The sequence below is a fragment of the Seriola lalandi genome, unplaced genomic scaffold, assembly GCF_002814215.2.
Source record: "Seriola lalandi dorsalis isolate HSWRI2012SDOR001 ecotype SW California unplaced genomic scaffold, Sedor1 jcf7180002054616, whole genome shotgun sequence".
Taxonomy (NCBI): Eukaryota; Metazoa; Chordata; class Actinopteri; order Carangiformes; family Carangidae; genus Seriola; species Seriola lalandi.
This window is the reverse complement of record NW_019525169.1, coordinates 657,654-683,959: the sequence shown is the minus strand read 5'-3', so window position 1 is coordinate 683,959 and position 26,306 is coordinate 657,654. Positions and strand designations below refer to the sequence as shown.

The 26,306-nt window shown below is 39.6% G+C and overlaps 3 protein-coding genes across 3 annotated transcripts in view; 2 read left to right on the top strand and 1 right to left on the bottom strand.

Annotated features, from left to right (window-relative positions):
• Positions 1-12: 12 nt before the first annotated feature.
• Positions 13-7,568, top strand: nom1 (nucleolar protein with MIF4G domain 1). Its single transcript, XM_023420086.2, has 11 exons — positions 13-1,196; positions 1,299-1,411; positions 2,502-2,697; positions 2,850-3,173; positions 3,325-3,435; positions 3,748-3,918; positions 4,585-4,706; positions 4,856-4,988; positions 6,118-6,249; positions 6,366-6,475; positions 6,946-7,568. The coding sequence occupies exons 1-11, from the start codon at positions 261-263 to the stop codon at positions 7,121-7,123; spliced, it is 2,526 nt and encodes an 841-aa protein (XP_023275854.1). The 5' UTR covers positions 13-260; the 3' UTR covers positions 7,124-7,568.
• A 2,466-nt stretch (positions 7,569-10,034) lies between these two features.
• mnx1 (motor neuron and pancreas homeobox 1) lies at positions 10,035-12,579 on the bottom strand. The gene is made up of 3 exons (XM_023420087.2): positions 12,006-12,579; positions 11,037-11,197; positions 10,035-10,355 (listed from the first exon to the last, which is right to left on the bottom strand). The coding sequence occupies exons 1-3, from the start codon at positions 12,508-12,510 to the stop codon at positions 10,068-10,070; spliced, it is 954 nt and encodes a 317-aa protein (XP_023275855.1). The 5' UTR covers positions 12,511-12,579; the 3' UTR covers positions 10,035-10,067.
• A 6,408-nt stretch (positions 12,580-18,987) lies between these two features.
• ube3c (ubiquitin protein ligase E3C) overlaps positions 18,988-26,306 on the top strand; it is a 26,740-nt gene continuing 19,421 nt past the window's right edge. Inside the window, exons 1-11 of the mRNA XM_023420073.2 lie at positions 18,988-19,115; positions 19,759-19,869; positions 20,015-20,068; positions 20,326-20,400; positions 21,482-21,628; positions 21,742-21,857; positions 21,979-22,136; positions 22,980-23,133; positions 24,412-24,632; positions 24,779-24,930; positions 25,659-25,846. Of these exons, the coding sequence (XP_023275841.1) occupies positions 19,804-19,869; positions 20,015-20,068; positions 20,326-20,400; positions 21,482-21,628; positions 21,742-21,857; positions 21,979-22,136; positions 22,980-23,133; positions 24,412-24,632; positions 24,779-24,930; positions 25,659-25,846 (1,331 nt within the window). The 5' untranslated portion in view covers positions 18,988-19,115; positions 19,759-19,803. The remainder of the gene's footprint in view (positions 19,116-19,758; positions 19,870-20,014; positions 20,069-20,325; positions 20,401-21,481; positions 21,629-21,741; positions 21,858-21,978; positions 22,137-22,979; positions 23,134-24,411; positions 24,633-24,778; positions 24,931-25,658; positions 25,847-26,306) is intronic.

Below are 26,306 nucleotides of genomic sequence, written 5' to 3'. Positions count from 1 at the left end.
TCTCCGGCGTGCCCTGGAAGTAAATGGTCGCGTGTTTGTGGGTCAAGTCAACAATATTGTCCTCATGGATATACATGTGCAGGTATCTATCTACTCTCAATAGGCGACAACTTTCATCCGGTGCCTCTTTCCGTTGTTTCAAACCACAAATAACATTAGCCTGTCAAACTGACCAGCCGTGTGTTTTGAATAAGAAGGCTAGCAGGTTGATGCTAATGTTATCTAGCTTACGGTCGATATCCCGAGTTTAATTTGTAGAAATGAAGGGGAAATGGAAGCAAAAAAACAGCAAAAAGAAGAAGGGAAATGTAGTATTACAGAAATACATGGTGTCGGTGGATGAATTTGTTAAAAGCAAAAGTGGCACAGAAGAAGCAGAGCCTGACCATAGGTTGAGTTTTGTGAAAAAGAAAAGCAGAAAGGAGCTACGCAAAGAAAAGCGAAAAATGAAAAAAGCCAAAATGAAGAGTCACTATGAGGGTAACAGGACCCTCAGTTTACCTGCAGGTGAGGGTGAAAACTCGGGGATACCAGCTGAGAAACGGCCACAGGTGCAGAAGAAGAAGAAAACGGAGAAGGCAAAGAAAGAAGTCTCAAAAACACATTCAGACCTGCCTGCTAGTGACACCACAGAAAAATCAGTGAACTCTAAAGTGCCATCATCTGCCAAGAAAGGTAAGAAAATTAATAAGCTTCAGGAATCAAGAAAAATGGCACTCATGGAGGCAAATGAACAAGAGGACAGAGAAATAAAGAAGCTAGAGCGCTACCTGGGATTTAACAAAAGGAAAAACAAAAAAAGTCTCCCACAGTCCTTTGTGGCTGATGGACTTGATTACATCCTCGGCATGCTTGACTCTGGCTCATCAGCTGTAGGTGTGTATGATGATGATGACGACATGGACATGGCCAAAGAGAACTTTGAAAAGCTTGACGAGACTGAGTCGCAGTTGTCAGAGGAGGATGAGGAACCTGGAGATAAATCGTTAAGTGAAGGCAGCGATGAAGATATGGCTTCATTTGATGATGAAAATGAGGACGAGGATGAAGATGAGGATGATGATGAAATGGTTGATGAGGAGGAGGAAAAGGAGGATGACCAAGAGGAGATGGATGAGAGTGATGGAAATGAAGGGGAAACGGATGAAGAAGAAGACACTCCTGAAACAAAGACATCAGAATCCAAGTCAGAAACTGTAAGTTCACAAACTTCAAACATGTTTCATTTCTGTCCTGGCAGAGACATCTTGTACACCATATAATGGATCTAACCTTAGTTTACATCTTCCATCGTCTAGGTCTCCTCTACAGCTGGGAAGTATGTGCCGCCTCACTTGCGTAACATTGGAGATGACAAACGCAAAGCTGAGCTTCAAAAACTGAAGAGGAATGTGAAAGGCCTGGTGAACAGGTAACAGTGTTATCACAACGCTACATTTTAAACCATTTCCAGCGATATTAGATCTTCCATGGGATGCTAGAAACAGTTGCTGATTAACTTACCCTTAACCCTTAACTCTTCCTGTAAAGACTTTATTTATTTATTTATTTATTTGTGGTTATGCATCATGGATTTGAGACATACACTTCTGGGCCCCACTGTATATGAAAATACCACCCTGCTGGCTTCTTTCTTCCTTTATTTGGTCTAATAAAGCTCACAGATTAAGGAGAAAATTATTGCATCACCCACAAGGTTAATGTGAGGTCTTAACCTCCCAAATTTGGAATTTTATCACAATGTAGCTAAAATGCTCTACATTGATCATATGACTAACAATATGGATTTGAAAATCATCAGCCTAATGATTTACTCTGAGCTCTTTTCTCCAAGAAAAAAAATTCAGTTAACAGTACATTAAATGTTTGGAAAAAAATAAAAACATACTAGACCAAGAAATATATATCCCCAAACATATATAAATTTGAAATAACCCATCAATAAATGTGGATGAACTCTGGAAATCAGAAATGATCTGATACTATAAAGCATATTTCAATACTTTTATTAGGGTTAGTTACTAAAGAATACATATAAACTAAGTGACAGATCCAATCCAAAGCTCATAGATATTCAGTTTACAGTGATATGAAACAGAAACAAAGCAAGTCCTTACATTTGAGAACCTGGAACCTACAAATGTTTGACAATTTTTTGCTTGATAAAAATCTTGAAAGATTATTTGATTGTTGAAATAGTTGGCAATGAATATTCTGTTAATCAAGTAATGGACTATTATTCGGCACTGTGGAGATGCAACCAAAATTTTGAGGAGACTGTCCTGCAACTAATAAGAAGGCACAAACATCTTTCCATAGAGTTGGGAAGAGAACTTACTTCAAATATTAATAGATGTGGATGGAAATGGACTCTTGTTGGTCAGTGTTGTATTCAGAATAACCGCTGACCACAGATCCAGATCTCAGATCTGTTCTGTTTGAATTACCAGTGAAGTTCTTTTAAAAGGAATAATTCCCGCATAATTCACCAACTTCTTCAGGCTGAGTGAGCCCAACATGGCGTCCATTAGTGGTCAGCTGGAGGAGCTGTACATGAGTTGCAGCAGGAAGGACATGAATGACACCCTGACCGAGGTGCTACTAGCGGCCTGCGTCACCCCGTCCCTGATGCCCGACAGACTGCTGATGGAGCACGTCCTGCTGGTCAGCGTCCTCCATCACGCCGTCGGGTTGGAGGTAAAGACGGCCTCTTCAGTACTTGCTTTTGAGTTTATAAGCAAAAAACCCAGCAACACTCATATTCATTACATGTCATCATCAAGATCTTAACATTCCTATATCGAACAGTACAATGAGTGTGAAATGTCTTTATCTCATTATTTTTCCAGGTGGGGGCCAATTTTCTTGAGACAGTTGTGCGAAAGTTTGACGACTTGTACAAGAACCCAAGTGAAAGCAAAGAGTGCGACAACCTGGTGGCCATTGTTGCTCACCTCTATAACTTTCAGGTGGTGCACTCCCTCCTCATCTTCGACATCCTGAAACTTTTAGTGGGAGCGTTTACAGAAAAAGACATTGAATTAATTCTGTTTGTGCTGAGAAATGTCGGCTTCGCCCTGAGGAAGGACGATGCTCTGGCTTTGAAGGAGCTCATCTCTGAAGCCCAACGCAAGGCCAGCGATTTGGGGGCGAAGTTTCACGATCAAACCAGGGTAAGGAATGAGTAACTCAAGTAAAGACGATCACCTTTTACTTTTAATTATCTTTCATTTTTGCAGACATGTTAAATAACAAAAATTTATTGACTATAGCGTTGTAGTGTTGTCTTACCTTATATTAAATCATGTGTTAACTTGTCCTCAGGTGCGTTTCATGTTGGAAACCATGCTGGCTTTGAAGAACAATGATATGCGGAAGATCCCAGGCTATGATCCAGAGCCTGGGGAGAGACTGAGGAAGTTGCAGAGGACTCTGGTGAGTGATTTTCACAACATGACCTTATTTGGATACATTAGTGGAAATATATTTAGATTTCAAATGTATACCTCACAGGGACTAAGTTTATTTTTCATGCTATTATTATTTCTATATATAATAGCTTCCGCCTGTACCACCAGGTGGCTCCATAGTACCACCTTTACTGAATCAGAGTCCAGAGTGTTGCTAATGCCTTCAGCCTGACCATGCCTCAGGATTGCAGGTGTCCTCCTCACATTTTTTTTTAAAACTGATGTTTTTCTACTAAGTGCACTTGAGACTGATTGCTGGTGAATGTGTGTAACTCAGATCCAGCACAGTGCATCAGGCAGTGACGTGAAACTGAGGGTCTCTCTGGACAATCTCCTGGCCGCAGAGCAAGTCGGCCGCTGGTGGATCGTCGGCTCCTCGTGGAGTGGAGCGCCCATGATAAGCGAACCAGGGAACACAACCACAAAACAGAACGCTGCTGAAGGAAAGGTAGAGTACTAGAACTGCAGAACATGCCAGGGTTGTAGCAGTGTGCAGCATTTATTTAAATCATTCGATTTCACATTTTATTCATTTCTTATCTGCAAAACAAAATTATTTTCCACACGTGAAATTGATTTAAAATTGGAAACTATTTAAAATAAAATATTTACTCACTTAACATCAAATAATCATTATTACCCACAAATGAATTACGTTTTTCATTGTCAGTACAATCAGTAGGCTAAAGTATATCTTCGTGCTTTAGATTGGTCAGTATTAAGACCCGGTATGAAAACCTCAATACTTTTTATGGTGCCAGCCAAGATGTGTCAGTAGCAGAGTTTCCTTGGTCAGCTTAATAATCTTGTTTACTTACTCCTTGTTCAGACAATTCCTCATTTACATCAAAAATTCGCTATGTTTAGAATATTTTATTTATACTTTTATTAAACTCTTGTACTTGTTTTGACACACTGAGAGGTGTGTCTTGTCTTGTATTAAATTCAACTTGAATTAAATGTTATAGAAAAACATTTTCCTATTTTTCAAAGCAAGGTATCCAAAAAAGTATTGTTTTAGAATCAGTAACAAAAACTCACACATTATGGAACTGTGTGTTCGGCCTTAGCAAAATGTCTCACTTCACTGCTGTCACTGTTTTACTTGTCTCAGTTTAGTGCCAAAGTCTTAGAGCTGGCCAGGAAACAGCGGATGAACACTGAAGTAAGAACAAACATCTTCTGTGTTGTTATGACCAGTGAAGATTACCTGGATGCGTTTGAGAAACTGCTGAGGTTTGTTGTAGCTCATGCATTTGTCTCTATGTTATGCTGGTTTTAGCGAAAAATAGAAAGAAAGAAATGTATTGTAGCAACTTTTTCATTTTCACCTGACACAGCTGAAAGGTTGGTGTTTGAAAGCCTTTCGTTTGTTCTGTGTGAAGGATGGGACTGAAGGATAAGCAGGAGAGAGAGATCGTGCATGTTCTGATGGACTGCTGTCTGCAGGAGAAAACCTTTAATGCCTTCTACGCTGTACTGGGAGAGAAATTCTGCTCCCACGACCGCCGCTTCCAGGTACTCCAGCTAAACCTTAAGAAAATGGAGTAGGACGCTAAAGTACTCTCACTTCATTCACATACAAGCTTGTGAATCAACAGAACCTGCTGTAAATCTCCTGTTCTTTACATTATGAAATAAACGTACCCCCATTACACAACAGCTTAATGAACTACGACCACAAACACAATCAGATTAGTTCATGCAATGAACAGTTTCCCTCGACAAGTATTGAGATAAGTAAACACATTATATTGTTACGTTCAAAGCAGTAAAGAAAATAAATATAAAATAGTACATATGCTTATATATTCTTTTTAAAACATTTCAGTCTGCATTATTGGATGTCTCTGAAGGCAACAATTAAATCATAATTGAAAAACATTTCAATCACATCTGTTTATATTAAAGACATACACACATATTAATTTCACTTATAAATGTTTCTTTAGTTATTAAATCTAATGAAAGGTTACGAGTTATGAAGCTTATTTGCTTTTTCTTTGTAGATCTCATTATTTTAAATCCATTTTTTTTTTTTTTTTATTTGCTACATAAATGTAAATGTTGACTGCTCCTTTTTAAAAGTCATAGTTCACTCTGTATTTGCTCTCTAATCTAATGCAGATCATGAACAGAAGTTGTGGATTTGTGTTTTAAAGTTAGATGAGTGACACTTGCACACAATAAGATTGAATCACCCGGTAGGTGTGTGTGTGTGTGTGTGTGTGTGTGTGTGTGTGTGTGTGTGTGACCACCCAGTCTCTTAAACTGTGTGTGACCTGCCTGTGGCCTGCAGTTCACCTCTGCAGTGTGGGAGTCTCTCACACCTCTCACCTCTAATATTATTTGACTCGAACTGTGATGGCAAACAATGGGGGCGAGACCACACTTCCTACTTTGCTGCCATGTAGACCACGGGTCCATATCAGAAACTGATGACCATTGTCCTCATCAAAGAGCTTAAAAAAAGGGGCTGGTGGGAATGTTTGCTTTTCACATGTAAACTGGATCAGGATGAGAAGATCACCAGTGCAGGGGAGAAGGTCCCTGATGTCTATTACTGTTTTTGGGAATGATCTGTGTGCTCAGAGTCATTCCGTGCAATCATACAGTCTTTTAATTTGATGTCCTGTTTTTTTCCTAGATGACTTTCCAGTTCAGCCTATGGGACAAGTTCAGGGAGCTGTCCAACCTTCCCAGCAGCACCTTTAACAATCTGGTTCAGCTGGTCACCCGCTTCCTTCAGGGAAAGTGCCTCCCACTCTCCATCCTTAAAGTAAGAGACGTGTAGGCTTAAGCTTTCACGCTATTATAGTCATATATTTGATGTTATTAAGTGAATTAAATCTTTAATCATATTAATTATAGTCACATATGTGTTTTTCTATGTAGGTAATAGAGTTTGGGGAACTAGATAAGCCCACAGTGCGGTTCTTGCGTCAGGTGTTGACTAAACTACTAAAAGAAACCGAGCCGGAGGACCTAGCCGACATATTTGGAAGGTAAGTTTCATTGTGAATTCACTTAGTTCTTAGAGGTTTGGAGATTTAAACATGTACATTAATGCAAAATAAGACAGAAAAACATAATTAAGAGTCTACTCAACAACCATGCAAGCAGCTCTGTGAGGCTCTACGTAGAATGTGTGGAGACCTTAACAAAAACCCACAAACACCAGAGAAGAGCTCAGGGGATGAACAAAGGCATTTGGATTCATCATCTGGGGACTGTGAATGTTTGTAAGAAATTTCATGGCACTCCATCCAATAGTTGATATATTTCAGTGAAAATGATGGAGACTAAAATTGCCTCCCACAGAGCCACAGTGCTAGCAAAGCTAAAGAGTCTATTTTAACTGTTCAGCAATGTTAACCTCTACCAGCCCACATCTTGTAAAACCTCACCTCTTTACCGCTTGGAACTACGTGAACGTCTGAAAATCAATGTCCCTCATTGTTTTCCCGTCCGCCAGGATTTCAGGAATTCCCAAGCTAGGAATGCTGCGGGAGGGCTTGAAGCTTTTCATCAGCCACTTCTTGCTGAAGAATGCCCAGTCACAGGGACCAGCTGAGCAAGCAGCGACGCTGTCAGAGCGCGCCCAGGTCGCCACCGAAGCCATGGAGGCCAAAGAGGCCAAGCTCAAACTGTAAAACAACAGACGTGCTTTCAAACAGAAATGTGCAACAGAAGAAGGCAAGTTGGAGTGAAATACCTCTTAATACAAAGAACAGAAACCTTCCGTTTACTTTAAAGAAGAAGAAAAAAAAATGGATATTAAATCAATGTTTTTCATTTAGGGAATCCTTGTACATAATTTTTCTGTGAAGGTTTTTTAATATGGAGGGTCACAAAGACGCTTTCAAACAGATTTAATATTGTGCTTTAAATTACTGCAGATTTAGCTTATGTTTAATGGTAATTTGATAGCAATGCATTAGATATTTTAACTCCAAGATACATTGTCCATAATGGTGCTTCTATATTTGTTAAAGAAACGGGGATGAAATATCAGAAAGTAATTTACCATTCCAGATTTATTCTACATGCACGCGCTGGAGCATAAACAGTCTCAATAAATCAGACATTTTGCCCAAAGCTTTGACTTATTTCTCTTAAAACTGCTCTAATTTCTCTTTTTAGGCTTTAATGTTTTTAGTCTTTTTCTTTCTGAGACTGCCCTCGTGGAGGCAGTGTACAGCAAGAGTTAATATCACAAGGTTCACACACCTGGATTCATTCTTCCTGGCTTTACTGAATCTATTTACACTGTTACACAAAATAAAGCACATTATAATACCCTCTTTTTCAGCCTTAAACACAACTGATTAGTGAATATTTTGCATCTTTTCATCGTTTCCCGTTGATATTTCCACTCGGCTGCTGTGAGTGTGACATAAACAAGAGCAGTGAGAATAGAGGGACTTGTGATGTCGTTCATTCACTGTTTACACGCCCTGATGAAATGACCCGGGGCCTTTAGTCTAGCCTTTTCTGTTTGCTCGCTGACACCAGTATCTCCCTGCGTGGTTAGCATAGCAGAGTCGTTCTGTTACATTTGATACTTGCTCCCATTAATTAGCTCCATTGGTGCGGCCTGTATAAATCCAAGGCTGGAGCATGGGCTGAGGTCAGGAATGGGCCACCAAGGTCACCCAGAGGAAATGTCCTCCACTCGCGTACACAAACCACAAAGTAAGCTCATGTCGAAGGGAGTACAGAGGTGTTTTAATAATGGGTATCATTCAGTGTTTTGACGACAAAGAGCACAACACAACAACACAAGGACACACATGCGCTGGTGGTGTTTTCAGTGAGAACTGGAGAATACTGGGAGAAATTGTCAGTCAGAAAATGAAGATAGTGGGATCAGTAGGCTCACTGTGCAGTCCATACACTGGCCATTGTCTGCAGCCGTGAGCCAGAGAGTTGCCATCAGCTTTACCTGGTGCACTCTGGTTGGGCTTGACCCTCAGCTGAACTTTGATTTTAGTCTGCTAAAGCTAAAAGCAAACAGCAGAAGATAACCAGCAGATCCCTCAGTAATCCTTTCACAAATGGCCCATAATCAGTCAACCCCTGCTATAGTTTAACGCTGATGACGGCAGGAACAATGATAACGAGTGAGACCATTCTGTGGCCGTGTTTTCTGGAAAGTAACTGATGCACAGGTGAGTTATTAAATTGTCCCAGTAGCTCAGTCACATTGGTAGACATAAGATTACAAAATAAAGGACTAGGCTGGAAAAAAAAATCGTATTGTATGTCAATATAGCAGCGGATAAGGTGCACCAAATAAATAAATGCTTTGTGTTGTAGGAAAGTGATGTGGATGGGATGTTTGGTTTGCATTTGAGCATGCTTGTAAAATGCAGAGCCCAGCCCAAAATCATGAGAACAACTTATAGATGTTTTATGTTAATAGTTTGTCATTATTAGTTATTTGCACTTATAATCAGAGGGAGGACATATGTATCTCATGGTCAGCTCAGGACTATCTTTCATCTTGTGTCCAATTTTACTGGTTGCCCAACAACAAATACCCTTCAAAATAAAATGTGACAGTCTATGTTCATATTTTGACAAGGGTGGCTTAGGCCCTAATTTGGTATAGTAACATTTGAATCGCTCTGTATAACAAAAAAACAAAAAAAATTAAAGATATTTGGAGTTGTAAATGAGTTTGAAATGTCTCCAGCCCTGAAAATAGTGCCCGCAGCTGTCGCTTAACAGGCCGTTTAAAAGGTTTATTAATACGAGCCCATTGCTAGTGTGGTGTGAAATGTTTCCTGCGTCTGCCTGCCTACTTGCTGTTTGCTCTCGCTGCACGTTTGCACAGATCCGACAGCGCTATTAACAGTAATTCCCATGACCCCACCTGTCAGAGCAAGGGGAAAAACACAAGCCTGTATTCGCGTCCAGGCTGAAAATCTGCGAGTAGCTACGTCGTAAATCAAGGGACTAGATTTCAAGAAAAAAAAAAAAAAAAAAAAAGATTTGCGCCATAATACCAACTGAGTTTTATATAAAAACATTTTTATTTCACATTGTTTGCACCAAGAGAGACGCTAAACGATAATTTAGCATGCACTGGTATGACCATTTTATAAATACAGTATAGAAAAATAAACATACATATTTTTTTTTCCAGCGTGATATGACAGACTACGGAAGTATAACACCACAAAGAACAAAATAAGACAAGTGACAGCGGATTATTGACTGTGTGTGCTGGATATTATTGAAAGACTATTGCTGAGAAAACTAACCATCATCGCAGGGAGAGATTGCAAAGTCCTGAGCCAGTTTACAGCGTTTTGCATATAAACCATGCAATGTCACAGTGGATGCTATAGCCGAGTGCTGAAGGGTGTTCCTACAGTGTGTGTATCATTAAACTTAAATATCCTGTTTTTATTGCGTGTTTAGTAGACTATGACATGAGGGTCATTTATTCTTGACCTAAATTTTATTCTTTTCATAACAAAAAAAAAAAAAGCTCATTTATTCCATGTAGGTGATTAGAGGTTGGATTACATGCAACTGCATTTTATAGCGAAATTCCCCCACAGTCATTATAAATGGAGATCATCCGCTTCAAGGCTGCGGACTTATGTCACTGGTGTGATTCCTCTCGTCGTCTGAGGAGCAGTCTGACGAGTTGTACAGGAAATTATCGCCTTCATCGTCGTCACTGTCCCTGAAGTCTCTTATTCTGCCATTTTTTGAGTCTGTCTTGCTGTGATAATCCGACTGTTCGAGTCCGTCAGATTTCTCCTGGCCGCTCTTGTTGCCTTTTTGCTTCTCGGCCTCCTGGGCGGCCTGCTCTTTGGCCTTCTTACTTCTCTTCCACTTCATCCGTCTGTTCTGGAACCAGATTTTGACCTGGACAAATGTAAGAAATAAAATAAAATAAAAAAAACATTTAGTTGAGTGGATTTAAGCATCTATGGGCTGTCAAAGAGGAGAGTGCGCCCTATGACACAGTGGCTACTGTGACAGCAGCATCCCCGGTTCTTCTCAGGCGGGGGGACTTTGTTACACTACATTTTAAATCTGTCTCCTTTCGTGACTTATCCCCTCTGTATTTTCAGATATAGGCATAAAATGCCCCCAAAATACAAAAAATAACATAAAAAGAAGAAAGACAACTGTGCGTAACTGTGCGTAAAGACTGCGTAAAGGTCACCGGTCCACCTGACATTGACCTCTTGGGTGTTTCAATTGTCCTTCACTGAAAACATGTCTAAAATGTTCTAGTCCTGAGCTTTTCAAAAAATTCCTTGAATTAAGTAAAAGCATGGCACAGATGGAAAGACTGAACTGCCATTTTCCATTGCAATTTAGATACCAGTCATGTGATGGAAATTTTCAGAAACAAGTGAGATGAAAAATTAGATTTCACAATAATTTCTCATTTATTTTTATATACATTTTTAATATTTAAAAAAAACAAGTAAATATATATACATATACAATATACACGCTGGGCATTTTTCTTACTAAATGTAACTTTAAGAGCAAAATCGGTTTAGTATAAACACTGTGGGTGCAGATATCATTTACCTGTGTTTCTGTCAGCATGAGGGACGTGGCCACTTCAAAGCGCTTCGGTCGTGACAGATACTTATTCAGTTTGAACTGATGCTCCAGCTCCAGCAGCTGCTGACTTGTGAATGCAGTTCTGGGTCTTCTGCACTTGCCAAGCAAGTTGGACTGCGCCTGAGCTGCAAGAAGAAAACAACATCAATCTCATGCACGTCAAAGGGTTTTACTGCAATTCCTGACAAGCAATAACATCCACAGTCAGCAGCCAGTTTGTGACAATAATCGCTAATAAAGATAATGACGATATTATATTCAGAAACGTTTATGTTGCAAGGGAAACTGAAGGACTCTTCAAAATCAGAGCACTAATGCCAGCTCTCTGCTATTATAATAATCTAATAATCTAATTCCCCACATCTCTGAGCTCCCTGTTTAAGCAACAAGGTCGTCCACATATGAATATGTCCATAGAGAAGCTATTTGCCACTCCATTTTGAACAAATCTGTTAAAACGAGCAGAAACAAAAAGGCAGTATCTGGTGAGCAAACAGCATGTCGACTGTGGGTTTCACACTCCTCTGCTACTTTCCCACTGTCCATTATCTGTCAATTTTAGTTCCTCTCAGAAAAAACATCAATCCGTGACAGGCTTTTTCATTCAAACCATCTTAATATCTGAGAGAAATGGTGCACCAGAAATCTCCAAAACTCACTTTATTTTTTAAAGATAATATGCGAGTCTGAGGTAAAGCAGCATCATTTAGGCCTGAATCATTTTCAGGGGCATATTTATTAGCATAATCACGATACTTATAGACTAGACTAGACTTTTTTTGGTTACCATCAAATATTTTAGATCATCCTGGGTCTACATACATAATAGATTGGCTGTATAGTAGGCTAGTATATTTAGATTGATTTAGATGAAAGAAAATAAGGACAGAAAATTGCCAGAATATTCTGTAGCCTAATAAAAGAGCTACTCACAATTAAAGTCAGACATTTTTGGCAGCATCATCCCGGCTGTGGAGACCCGGAGCCAGTGGTCCAGCTGGAAGGTGCTGGCTGTCAGTTTGATTGGATCACTGGCGTGGTGGTGATGGGAGCCGTGTGGATAGGAGTAGGACAGGGCAGGGTGTTGGCCTGCGAGGGCAGCAGCGGAGTAGGTATACATGGGATGACCGTAGAGAGCCTGTGCGGGGATCCCTGCGGTGCTCTGCGGATGTAATCCAACCATGCTGTGCGGACTGTTGAGGAAACCCGGTTTAGGAATCAAGCCGCAGGTGGAAATCCTCGGCGGAGACGGCGTCTCTGCGCGTAAAGACTCGGCGCTGGTGGTCAACTCCGGGGCTGCCACACTTCCAGACGACGGGATGGAGGAGGAGGAAGAGGAGGAGGACAGGGAAGTCACAAGCGCAAGCGGGGAGGTCTGCACCTTGGGTGTATCGACTGCTAAAAGCGCATCAATGCGAAAGTTTTTGGATTTCTCCATTGGGCCCCCGGTGCACGTCCTTTTCGCCTGTTCTGCTGTTAAACGAAGGAGAAGTCAGTGCCGTTTTCCCACCTCTCAAAAGTTATGATGTGGTCCGGAGTGTGAGAGAGGAGCTCCGTGTCACACTTAATCCCTGTCAGATGGAGGCGATTGGTGCAGCAGTCTGGCAGGGGGCTGTCCCAAGCTTTGTGTCGGACCCAACAACGCCTCTCTGCTCTAATCACTGTAAAGCACGGTGCTGGCTGCGTTACTGCTTTCATAAAATATCACTATTGTAGGAAAATGACACAAAAGTTAGCAAAAAAACTTCAGCTCTTTCATCTGCTATAACTGGATGTTATTTTTTCGCTGTATACACTAACATGCAGTTCATTGACAGAGGGTTTGTCGAGTAAAAGTTTCCAAACTGACCAATCAAAAAGGAGGAATTGATTCGTTTTTACAGGAGTAAGTGTGCTGCACATTTCTGGAGACTGCCTTACTGTAGGCTATATACACATATCACCAACTTGACCAAGGTCACTGGAGCAGGTGTAGTAGCCTAGCATTTTCATGAACACAAACACTCCACATTATTAATCATATAAAATTATGTCTCGTTAAATTTATCTTTAAAATATTTATTTTTCTAAATGAAAATACAATTAATTTTACGCCACTTTTTTTTCCCACCACACAGAAGCGATCTATCTTGTTTGTGTTTCTGGGTGCCTCATGGTTCATCTGAGGATAGGACATGGTTTTAGCAATATTTTCTCAAACTTTAAAAATTTCAAAACATTCACACAGATGTGTAAAATATTAAAGGACAACGCTGGACACGGTGGATATGAGCATTTGTTCCAAGTGCAAAACAGAAGTTTCAGTGCCAGCATGTAAGGTGGTGGGTAAAGGTTATTGTCTAGATGCCATCTTCACTTATTGAATTTAGATTGCGAATTGAATAAATATATGTGAGCTGTTAAAAAAAAAAAAAAAAAAAAGAAAGTCACCGTGTGTAAAAATTATCTTCTTGAGCGGTGGCACCCTGAGAGGCCAACAGGGAAATTTAAGTAAAAGCCTTCCTTCTGGTGACAGGCGCGCACAGCTGACATGTTATAATGGAGCTGTATATAACCAAATGAATGGGGTTACACCCTCACTGCTTCTAACATGATGTTGTCAGCAAACCAGCTTTTGTTTCTGAGACTTTTTCTCATGAATTTTTGTACAATGAAGATAGATTTTTTTCCCTTTAAACAGCCTGAGGTTTTTCCTCATGTAATAGTGAAAATATTGTTGGTGTTATTCTAATTAAATCAGAATTCTCACCACGGGTTTTTCACTGTCAAAATAAGTTAGATTGAGACACAATCTGTGAGCAACGAGCAGCAAAAAAAAAAAAAAATGTAATTGAAACCCTTGAAGTGTGATGAGGAGAGAGATGTAATAGGCCCGCGGCTCCTGGTGACTTCGGTCTAATAAGCCACTTAAAGTTAATGGAAGAGGAGGTCAAAATGAGAATTATTGACACCCCGTTGCCCTTAACCTGTCTACCAATAAAGCTGATTAGTTTTTGTCAATTCATCAGCCAACCGCGCTCCTGGGACGTTTATTTGCTCGGGGGAAATCAACAAGTCACCGGGTAGTTTTCAAGTAAAGGATCGCCATTTAATTGTGAACCTTGATGATCATGACCAATTACAGAATGATAACGGGGAGATTGATGTGGGTGGGATGTGGACCTGCATGGGAAAAAAAATAGAAAGACAAAGAGAGGGAGACAGAGGGAGTTAATTCACTTAATGTGCTTCAGCCGCCAAATATCCAAACTTATTTTTGTGGGGAAATGGTCCAATGATGCATGATGGGATGTCCAGTCTTTTAATCCTGAAATGACCATTTTCTTTTACACAAATGTAGGCTACTTCTGATTATTGTTTAACCTTTGCTCTGTATTGTAATAATATATAATATCCAGTTTAGACACACTTGAGAGCCCATGAAAAGGAGTGTGGCAGCTGTTTTAAAATTATTATGATAGCCTATGGGAAGGGCTAAATAAACATCCTCACCTCTGGACATTGAACAGAACAGAGTCGCCAAAACGGAAGTCTTATTTTGTAGTTTTCTCATCAATTAAACGCCTTTTATCAGCCATCTGCATGATCATTATTATTATTATAATAGCAGCCGGACTCTTGATCGCCACACGCCCGAGCTGCGGCTTGTCTCGTGGACCTCAGGTTTAATTTCATTAAGGGGCCCGCATGAATATTTCTATTAAAGCAGCGGTGAAATATGGAGCCATTTAGTATTGGCCCTTCACCGATCACCCAGATTTATCGCTCCTTTTCATCACATCTAGGGGAGAGAAAATTAATAAGGCGCCCAAGATGGAACCGGACCCTAAAACCCTGGTCTTTCCTGAAAGCTGTTAATTTGCTCCGTAATTACTTTCACAATTAACTAAAATACAAATCAAAGTGACAAATCATGATAGTTTATATATTAATTACGTTCGGTAAATGTGTTCATCATGAAAAGGCGATTTAAAGGGACCTGCACCTGTCTCTTTTAATGCAACAAATATGCCACGTTCGCTTAAACTTGGTCGCCTCCATGAAATGTGTGAAACTGCTTTTAAAAACATTTGTGGCTCATAATCATTTTTTTTTCTGTCTGATTTTTACCCACGCTGCCTGATTTATGTCAAAAAAATAATTAATATCAATGTCAATATCACTATGAGACAATTAGAGCTAAGAAAGTGACAGATCTCAAACTCTGTATGAAATTCAATATCACTGGTTAATTTGTCTCAGACGTGTTATCAATACACTTTGAATGGAGAGGCTACCTGCGTCCCCTTCAGCATGGTAAGCCCACAGTATTATATATAGGCCCGATCAGATCTTATTGATGAAACCATTTGCCTGAGCTTCGTGCTCATGCTTTTAAAGGCTTTATCCGTTCAGCCAATAAAAAGCCCGATGAAATAAGTCATCAGCTTGTTGACAAAATGTAAAAAGGGTGCAGTATAAATAAAAAAAATAATTAGAGGGAGAATACGCATAAGTAAAAACTTATACCTGGCCACAAAATATGAATACGAAATAATAATTTTATCATTATAGCTACTTACTATTGGAAATGTAAAAAAAAAAAGATGATAATAATAATAATAATGATAATGATAGTGATAATGGTAATAATAATAATAAACATAGTAAGTAAGTAAACTAAAAATTAGAAAGTAAAATCATCATAAAATATGATACAAGAGGTTCCAGGTTAGAATGTTTAACTGTATTATGTATATTTAAATATAAACTTCCTTTCTTTCAAATTTCTTTAAAGGCACAAATCTATTGGTTGACTTCTATTATATTCACATTTTATTGGCAACAGAAATCCAACTTTTTAAGTCCCTATAAATGCCACTTAGCTGGCATTACTGACCGAGTTTATTTTTGATTCTGAAGCTGGTTCCAAAATGGAAAAAGTCAGTAACACTGATATTTATGGACTAACTCATAAATTTAAAAAAATGACTACATAGCTACTGTGTGCTGTTTTCATAAGTGGTCAGACTTGGGAGGTTTTTGCTCTCTGCTCATTACAACAAGAAAACTCTCACTTATGATGCTGTGTTAGATGGACGGGTGGGAAAGATGGAGTGTGAGGCTTATATTTCTCATTTCTTGCTGACTCTGTCAGAGATGCATTGTTTCATAGTAGTAGTTTTGTATATGACATATAAAGAATTATTTTTAATAGGCTTTCTTGTAGGGATATTTTATTGGATTCCATTTTATTATACATATAAACCTAATAGCTTGTATATGTATCAAAACTGACAAAGATGATTTAATGTAGTCTTCTGTAACCACAGCTGGAATTAAATCTTTGAAGATCTGAGTTTTGCATTAGACCTCCTCTCCTGTATAACCATCACACTCATTATACTTATTATCAACTTTATGTGTAAGATATTTATGTGATGCTTTTCAGAACAAATGTACATGAACATATCAGTAAAAAAAAAACTTAATATAACAAATTACTATCACACCAGCAATATCATCATATTATAACATAGTGATGTTATAAGAAGGCATTGTAACCATAATGTTGGTAAAACAGTTACCAAGTGTTAACTTAACTATCTCCTGACTGTAAACTCTTATACGCTTTCTGTTAACTCGGACTGAAAGAAAAAACTGGCAGGAGATATTCCCTCCAGTTATGAATGTTGTAGAATATAATTTGTCCAAAGAATGAGCCATGAGGTACACCGCAGGTAATTTAGGAATGTGATCATGATCATTCCATTGCAACTCAGTTCATCAATAAAGATGACACTGATGTTCAGTAAGATGTCAACACAAGAGCAGCTGCAGTACTGTGCTGCTGTCTGAAACTGAAAGGAAAGTTTCCAGAAATTGAAAATTTGAAATATCCTAATTATACTAAAGGGATTTAAATGCTAAAACCTAAATCAGCTTCAAAACATGGACAAATACAAACTTCAACACAATGCCAATACCACAATAATTCAAAGTAAATGTGCATTTATAATCTATATGTATAACTCAATTTTACTCCAGACATTTTTGTGCCTCTCCCTTTACCTTTGCTAACACTAGTAATACAGTAGAGGACCACTGATATTAATACTAAAATGAACACCTACAGCAACAGTAACATCAAAACCCACAGCAAAAGCGTTGGGGTAAAATTCTGCAAAACAGAATTGCAGTTTTCTCTGCATGGGACTTTGTGGAGAGAATTTAGTCTCACCATTGGGCATTGGGGAATTGCTATTTCTGGCTGTATTTGAATGGCCTCATGGGGATAAATACCCGAATGATTCCCCATATGTAACATTGAAGTTTTTCAGATTAAAAGTAGTATGTCTGCAATTACAACTCTAGTCCAGAACCAAGTTTCTCCAGACATCAAGGGGATGTAAATATCTTGAGATATTTCTGTTCACTTAAGTTTATTTAGTAACATAAACACACAATGAAGTATTTAGATGTGGTTGTTTACATGGTCAACGATGAAGTCTCAGCCTCAGTTTTTAAGCCAACATGTAAGTGAATGTGATTATAATTTAATTTCCTTTTATTTATGTATTTATTTCCTGCTTTTTTCAGCGGTGTACAGAGGGTTCTATGAAACAGTTTCTTGGGGCAGTAAAAGATTATTTAGCTTACTGTGTCACCGGGGTAAGACGTGGGTACCTCCAATGATAATGAAATACACCACAAAATAAACTCTTCCAAAAAACACTCACTAATAAACAGTCCATCTATTCATTTCCAATGCCTTTGCCTGTGACCTTACAACTTTAAGGAGATGCATGAGCAGCAAAAGTGTTTTTGGGCATATGTTGATTGTTGGACTGTTGGTTTTTTTCAGCATTGATTAATATGGGGCCAATAGATGCAGTGGAAACACAGGCCTGTATGTTTTTAATGTTTTATTTCTCTTATGAAAGTGCTTTTTTAAGGATTGTAGTTAAGGACATACAGTGCTGTGCAAAGGCTTTCAGCATGTTAATTGTTTAGAGTCATATCCATCTCACAATACCATTAGGGCAGACTCTGATCAGTCCCAAATTTATTCTGCTGCATGACAATGACCCCAAACATAAAGCCAGAGCCATAAAGAGCTACCTTAGGGAGTCCTGCAACAGATGGTGTGGTCCCCACAGAGCCCTGATCTCAACATCAGAGTCAGACTGGGATTACATGAAGAGGCCGAAGCAATTGAGGCAGCCTAAAGAGCCGTGGTTCTGAGATGCTTGGAACAACCTACCTGCCTTCAAAAAGTGTATGCAAGTGTACTGAGGAGAGCTGGTGCTGTTTCAAAGGCAAAACATAGTCATGCCAAATATTGATTAAAACTATTAAAAGCTTTATTTTTGAAAGCATCCTGATGTTACTTTTAGTGTCTAAAACTTTTGCTGTACTGCATTTATGTCTTCCTATTAGCGAGCAGCTTATGAGCAGCAGATTCATCCGTCGAAAAGAAACGTATAAATCTGAATATACATGCTTTATGTTGCAAAATCAAGCTAAATAAATAAATAAATTGATATCTTGCGTTACAAGTCACATTTCTGGGAATTTACAGAAGCCTTGTATTTGAATTCATATTTACATATTCATATCATATCTATGTTTTATCAAGGTACCACATATTTTTGTTGGATGACCACTATTTTCCTACCACCGCTCTGGTGTATGTAATTATGAGTACAGTGTAAATAAATAGACAAACAAACAAAAGTTGATCTTTTATCTGTAAATTTACACACACACACACACACACACACACACACACACACACACACACACACACACACACACACACACACTAGTCACAAAAGCATATCAGTGGCTCTGGTTGAGAGGTGGGTTCGAAACGTTATGGACATGAACTCTATCCAATCAGGTGCCTTGCTTTGCAGGAACCGGATGCAGTTCATCTGGCTGTTCCCTGTTATGTGTTGATTTCTAGAGAGAGGAGGAAAAGAAGACTTGACGTTTGGATTAACCCTAACTGCCTTCTCACAGTTATTGTGTCTGTTTCACTCCTTAATTCAAAAGTCAAAGGTAAACGATTCATAGGTTGTTGATTTATGATTCTCGGACGAGTGTCCTGTAATATGAGCGATGTCAAAAGGGACATGCGGATAGGAAGACACCCCCCGTAAAGTTAGCCTGTCTGAGTGCTTAGCTGCTGTGCTAGCTAGCTAGCTGCAGTGCTAACGTCAACAAAATCATGCTACTTACACATGTGCAAATCAGTGCTGGGACTTGTCACCAATAAATGTTGTGTAATTTGCTGTCTCCGTTGTTGCTTGTTGTCAGATAACGTTAACAGCATTGTTTAGTGCCTGACAGCTGCTGAGTCATTAGCTAGCTAAGTTAACCGGCTAGCTAACTATTGTTGCAACCAAACTGAAGCTGTCAGCCGGATAAATCGCTTAGGTTAACCTTGTGTTTGGTCGTTCAGCATTAGTCCAAATTGAGGTTCGTGCCTGTTTTATTGGCCACATAAATTATAAAGAGAAAACGTAGCAACGTAGTATGTTTGGATAATATATTAGCCGAAGTTAATTGTTTATAAGTTAGTGTAAAGTCACGAGTCATCAGGTCATTTTTGTTTCATGTTGTCACTGGTTTTATTGTGTGCTCTACCACTGGATATTGGATGGAGATTTTGAGTTTATTTTTGTTTCACTTTCTCTTTCAGAAATTCGTGGCGACCTCTTAATCAGTCAATGGGAAAAATCTAACAATGTTTAGCTTTGAGGGTGATTTCAAGACAAGACCCAAGGTATCACTTGGAGGAGCAAGTAAAAAGGTTAGTGTCATTTGACCTTTCACAGGGGCGATGGAGTGAAACTTGCCAAATTAAAATCTTTATTTCTCACGTATCTGTGCTTAGCATAGTTCATACAGTATGTATCAAAGTGTCTCACCAAAGGTTCTCTGTTGTTGTTTTTCAGGAGGAGAAAGCATCTCTGCTGCACCGCACTCAAGAAGAAAGAAGAAAAAGAGAGGTAACTAAGTTTGTGCGGTGCTTTGCGGACAAACTGCTCATAAAACAAGTCTTAGTGTCACTACATGTGTCTGTTTTGTGTGCTTATTTGAAGGAACCATAGTTTCTCTAAAGAGATGATTCCGCAATTAAGTTGCACTACTTATACAGCTTTGCACACTTCAAGTGAAAATGCATGCAGCCCAGAAGCGTAAATGCTTAATAATATTTAAGTGCTGTGGTTTCATAAGGTTTAAGGTGTATTCTTTTACTTCTTAGGATGAAAGAAGACGCCTGAAGAATGCTATTATCATTCAGTCCTACATACGTGGCTACCAGGACTTGAAACGACAGGTAAGTCCGCATACTATACGGACCTCCTTTAAGACTTTGTGTATCACTTTCATAATCAAGTGTAAGTAGTGTAGATATGTAACATAAGGGGGATTGGCTTGTGAGCCATTGTAACAGTTGTGATGTGAGCACTTGATAACTTCCAGTGACGTTGTTTGTCAGCACTCACACATAAAACCGTGTAACATGACGGTGGCTTGTGAACGGTGCTGTCCGTCTCATGGTCTTGCAGACACGGTATTTTTGGTGACTTAGCCTCCAGTTGCAGTTAACGGGTTAGTGTGTGTAGCTTCAGAAATCTGAATTTGGACTTGTTTTTAACTTTATATCTGCACATTGTAAGACATGTTGCTTAAATATCAAATCAGAAAGTGTGTGACTGGTATTGTTTTCACCTTATGAGTCTGAATGTGTGTGTTTGTCACAATGTGCTCCTAGAGACACCTATTGTAGCAGGAACTTCCACAGAGGTGGTTTTGAGTACTTTGGCAGGTGTTTAAATGCCCGTGGACAAAAACTGTCACCGTGATAGCGTCACAATCATGCCAGATATAGTCACAAATCTATACAGGTGTGTGTGGGTTTGAAGATGGATGTGGTCCAACCCATGAGTCATGGGTCAGAATGCAACATGATGAGTGTATTGCAGCTGGTGTGATCCTATCGCTAGATGGTCTTATCAATAAAAAGTTGTTTGTTTTGCTCCCGCAGCTGGTTTTTCCCTTTTGGTTCACTTATTAGAGCACAGATAGTCAACACTACTCATGCTCATGACACGACCCTAACCATTTACTGTGTATCAACAAAGTCAATAAATGGCAACACATCTGAATAACTGAGAATATCTTGGCTCAACAGATAAAGTGACAGACTTTGTCGTGTTTCATAATCACAGATTGAACCTATGTATGTTTCTGTTTATTTTGCTGTGTGGTAATAACATGTTGACCTAATAGTCCAACCAGGAAAGTTGTACACACATTTCATTTGACTGTACATTTGTAGTGTTTTTGCTACTGTTTAAACAAGTCTGCTCAAACAAAATATTTGCAATATTTCACCTTTGAACTTTTGCTTCCAGTATGCCACCCAGAGGGCCAGGTTTGATGAGTGTGTCAGCCAGACGCAGGCGAGGGGGGCTCAGCATGTCCTGGACGGTCCTAGTCTCTGCCTCTTATCACGACAACTCATTTTTTTTTACAGACAGAGTGTGGATGCACATAGATTGGTGAGAATTCAATGTGTTTGATTTCTCGTTAATTGATTGTTTCACGAATGCAATTATAGCAAGAGGCCTAAATGTATATCTTACAAATTGTTTCTGTTTGTGTGTTTATAAAGATATGGTTGTGCCAGAACCTGGTGAAACACAACAGTCAGTTTGTGAAGCTGTTGGTGGGCCCACAGAAGCAGACATGTATGTTTCAGATCAAGAGGATCTTAGGCTTCTGCTGCAGGTACAGTACTAAAAAAAAAAAGTGATTAATAGATATTTTTAGCTGGTAGATCCACAAAGACATGTTAGACATTTGAAGAAATTTGTTCACTATCTCACTTATGCCTCTTTTTGTCTCCTAGACTCCTGCAGAACTGCAAGGATGACAGTTTAAATGTGGCAGTTCCCATGCGGATGCTAGAAATCTTTTCTTCAGAGAGAACCTATCTCCCTGTTATTCCAGATGCTAACTATGTAGCTTCATTACTCGAGCAGATTTTGCACTATATGGTACAGAAAGGTATGTAACCAGGGGGATTCACTGTAAGAAGCACTGATATTACATACCTGTTGTTGCTCTGATAAATCTGCCTCGGCTATGTCTAAGAATGTGCATATTTTATAGCCGAGCTTGCTGTCATTCTTGTGGAAGATGCAATGTTCCAGCAGACGTTTATCTTATTTCACTGTTTATTGCCAGACAGACACAAATAAACTTTTTAAGGCCTATAAGGGGTGTATATATATATATATATACACCCCAAGGTATATATATATATATATATATATATACATACCTTGAATGTCTGTCAGTCAGCATTTGCTCTGAAGTGTTTGAATACTTTTATCTGTACATGGGCAGTTCCTGCTCCGACTGGCACCTGAGTATATACAGTGCTGTGCACAGGTCAAGTACATCTCCTAGTATTTACATTTTCCCACAAGCATTGTTTAAGGTGATTCATACTCGTCAACACAAAGCATCTTGTTTAATTTTAAGCACTACATCATTTGCAGACAGAGATCTTGAAGCCTGATTAACCAGGAATATCAAACTGGCCTGGACTACTTTCACAGCTAAAAATATGAAGCCTCAGGGGGTGCTGTTTTCAGTCATTGATGCAGTTTATCCTTGCTTGTCCTGTTCCTTCTCAGTATACTGAAGACTTTAGCTGACATTGTTTTTAAAGGGGAGTTACATTTGGTGCAATGCTGAGGAAACCAAGTCTGTGCTTATTACTGCAAAGAGGAACATTTGTCACTTTTATTATATTTACGTGACTTATGTTGTGTGTATGTGGTAGGTGTTTAATAGCCATCTTGATTCGTAACATTCTTATTTTCATTTGTGTGTTCTATTCAGGATACTACAGGTCGCTGTACATTCTTGTGAACCACAGGCTCCCTTCCAGTCTGGAGTACAGCGACGCTCCCTCTATCCCTCTGGCAAGCACACTGTTGGAGCACATCCTCAAACCCCTGCACTTTACCTACTCCTCCTGCACAACAGGCGCAAGGTACAGTATTAGTATTAGGGTCAAGTGACCATTTAAGATTGGGGCCTTTACACGAGTAGTTGATGGAGCTTGCTGCTTGGCAGTGAGAAAAATTTCACTCCAACAATGACCTGCCAACTTTAATTTGAACAGCCAAAATTGATTTGATTTGCCACTTTATGATACATCTCTTTTATCTATTTTTTATTTCCTCTGCTCAAGCTCAGAGACAAGGTATGTTGGTCTGTAGAGAAAATATACAGTCTGGTAGTTTTAGAATCTTCCCAGTATTCATCCATAGGTCAAGCTTATTGAGTTCTCCACCAAAAACATATTTCACTGCTCTTTGACACTTATTAAGAGGTGTTACAAGAACATGACAAGCATATGACATTGTGGATTCCAAAATAATTCAGCTACATTTGTTTTTGATATCTCCATATATTTTAATTATTTATGGAGTGGGGTCTTAAAAGGATCTGAAACGTAAACTGGACTGGCAGCAAAAACTGTGACAGGTGCTGCACTTTCCACTGAAGTGTCCATGAGCAACTGACTGTTGCTTCGTTCCTTGTGCAGTGCTGCACTGCTAACTTATGTGACCTTCTGCAGGGGGCGAATCTCCCATATTGACAATGAATAGAATAGAGTATCACAAATAAGTCTGTCTACTATATGTTCATAGTCTGCAATGTCATAGATCTGCTGATGCATTTACCTTAAAGTTACTGATGTCTTTAGACCTCCCAAATTGCTGCTACGTTTGCAGGAAGGGAAATTGTTTGTCCCCAGTGAATTCTTTTGAAATCATCCATTGAACTGATCAGACAAACCACAGCAGTTTTTTGTCCCCTCTTAGTCAGTGGTGAAGCAGTAATTGCCTCAGAGATCAATTTACAACAAGCCATAAAAGGCCTCCGGACTCGCTCGCTCGCCAGAGTGCAGAATATCAGGCTGTTTGCCCTCAGTTTGAGACATTCTTCATAACAAACGACAAGAAGACTCCTTTTCTTCTTTGAAGAAAAGCAAGGCGGGAGTGAGAGAAACTTGTGTACACACTGACTCCAACAGTTAATTATCTGACTCGACCCACCAGATGTGTGTGACTGAGCCACACAAAGCAGCTCTGTTTGGAGAGACAATATTGAAGGACTCATGAAGCAGAAAGAGCAGGTTGATCTTAGAGCAACCCACCCTCTCGGATAATTTCTGTATGAACATACAGCATTTTTTAATATATATTTGTCTAGTGTGTTAACTTGTCTAATGTCTAATCTTTGCTTGTCTGTCGTCTTTCAGGCAGTTTGTATTTGCAGCCTTTACAGAGGAGTTCATCTCAGCACCATTTACTGAGCAGATCTTTCACTTCTTTATCCCGGCACTGTCGGACCCACATCTCTCATTCCCGTTCGAGGCCTTCCTGAGCTCCCTCCAGGCCACCATCGGCTCCTCCTCAGCGGCACAGAGCCAGGCACCATGGCTGTTTTACTTTGTCCTCTCTGCAGGGGAGAACTGCTTAGGTAGGTTGCCAGTGTTTGCACTGTGCGCTCCCCGTATCGTATATAGGAGTGTCTGTAAATAAACTCGTAGGGAGACTGATTTATAGAGATGAGGATATGATAGTATGTACAGTAATGAAGATGTGAAGATGGCTGTGTGTTGGCAGGCTCACTATCAGAGGAGGGTCTCTTGCTTTACCTTCGGGCTCTGCAGACGCTGCTGCCTCTGCTGCCGGTGTCGGAGAGCAGCACCAGGCCTGAGGTGAGCAGCGACTCAGAGGATGAGGATGGTGCTGGCATCCATCCACCACCCATGCAGGTAAGTTCCATTTACTTGGACGCATAGGTACTACTTATATATATACATATATATATATATATATATATATATATATATATATATATATATCCATAATGCGAACTGGTTTGGATTGATCATGATGTTAAGCAGATTGGTTATCGACTAGAATATACGCAGGCCTGAAATAAGGATGGTATATAAATGTCTCCACTTGTATTTTTGAAAATAACCTTAGTTGGTACTTTCTTAACAGCAGATACCCTGAGTTTAGATGTCCGAATCTGTATCAGGGGAGATGTGCATCCCTTTGTCACGTGATGTCCTCCAGCTGCATCAGGATTAGCCTTCAAAAGCATAACTTGCAAGATTACAAACATAACAGAAGGAGCATAAATCGAACCAGTTTTCAGTACGATTTCTGTCATGAAAAGCCAAACAGGATGAGATCATTTTGTGATTATTTTGTCATGACTACTGTGTCAGAGTAACTTATTGACCTATTGGCATATTTGACCAAGGGCAACATCATGTCTTCATTAAAAGAGTGAGAAATTATAAATAACCCCAAATAAAATGGAAAATAGGGAATAAATACTGGTTAACCACATCCCTATGATAAACTAAAATCTGATCTGTCCTAATGTCTTTACTCCGTTCCACGTTCTTGCTGATGTGTGAGTGCAGCTTGGCAAATTCCTGTCATCATTCCAGCTTTTCAAACCGACGTGCGTTTCCTTCTCTCTCAGGACGACAGTCGGATATCTGTTCAGCTGATCACGGAGGAGTGTGTCCACAAGCTGGACACCAAGCATCAGACCAACGCTCTGCTGAACCTGGTGTGGAGGGATTCAGCCAGCGAGGAGGTTTTCACTATGATGGCATCCATCTGCCACACACTTATGGTGCAGCATCGCCTCATGGTGCCAAAAGTCAGGTACACGTGCACAAACCTAAAAAACACTTCACAGAAGAGAACAGATTTTTAATCCCATTTTTTTCTATTCAATTTCTATGACAATGTTCCACCTCACAATGAATCAAAAGGTAACAGCTCTTTTCCTTTTTATTTGATATCATAACATTTTACACATCTTGTCGAGATCAGCGTTGCATTCCGAGCGCTTGTTTACACACCTACCTGATTGAGAGGAAAACTGTGTCTTTATGTGTTTCCGCGCTGTAAGCAGTAATATAAATAACGGCGAAGAGCGGCAGGCAGGCAGTTATCTGTGGTCCGCACCCACTGGCATTTACAACCGGCAGAGGAAGCAGGGATGTCAGGGAAGCTGTCAGTTTTGGATGAGGGCAATTACCCCTTCTCAGGTTGATTACATTAGGGCCAGGATGTCAGAGGTGGTGTGTGTGTGTGTGTGTGTGTGTGTGTGTGTGTGTGT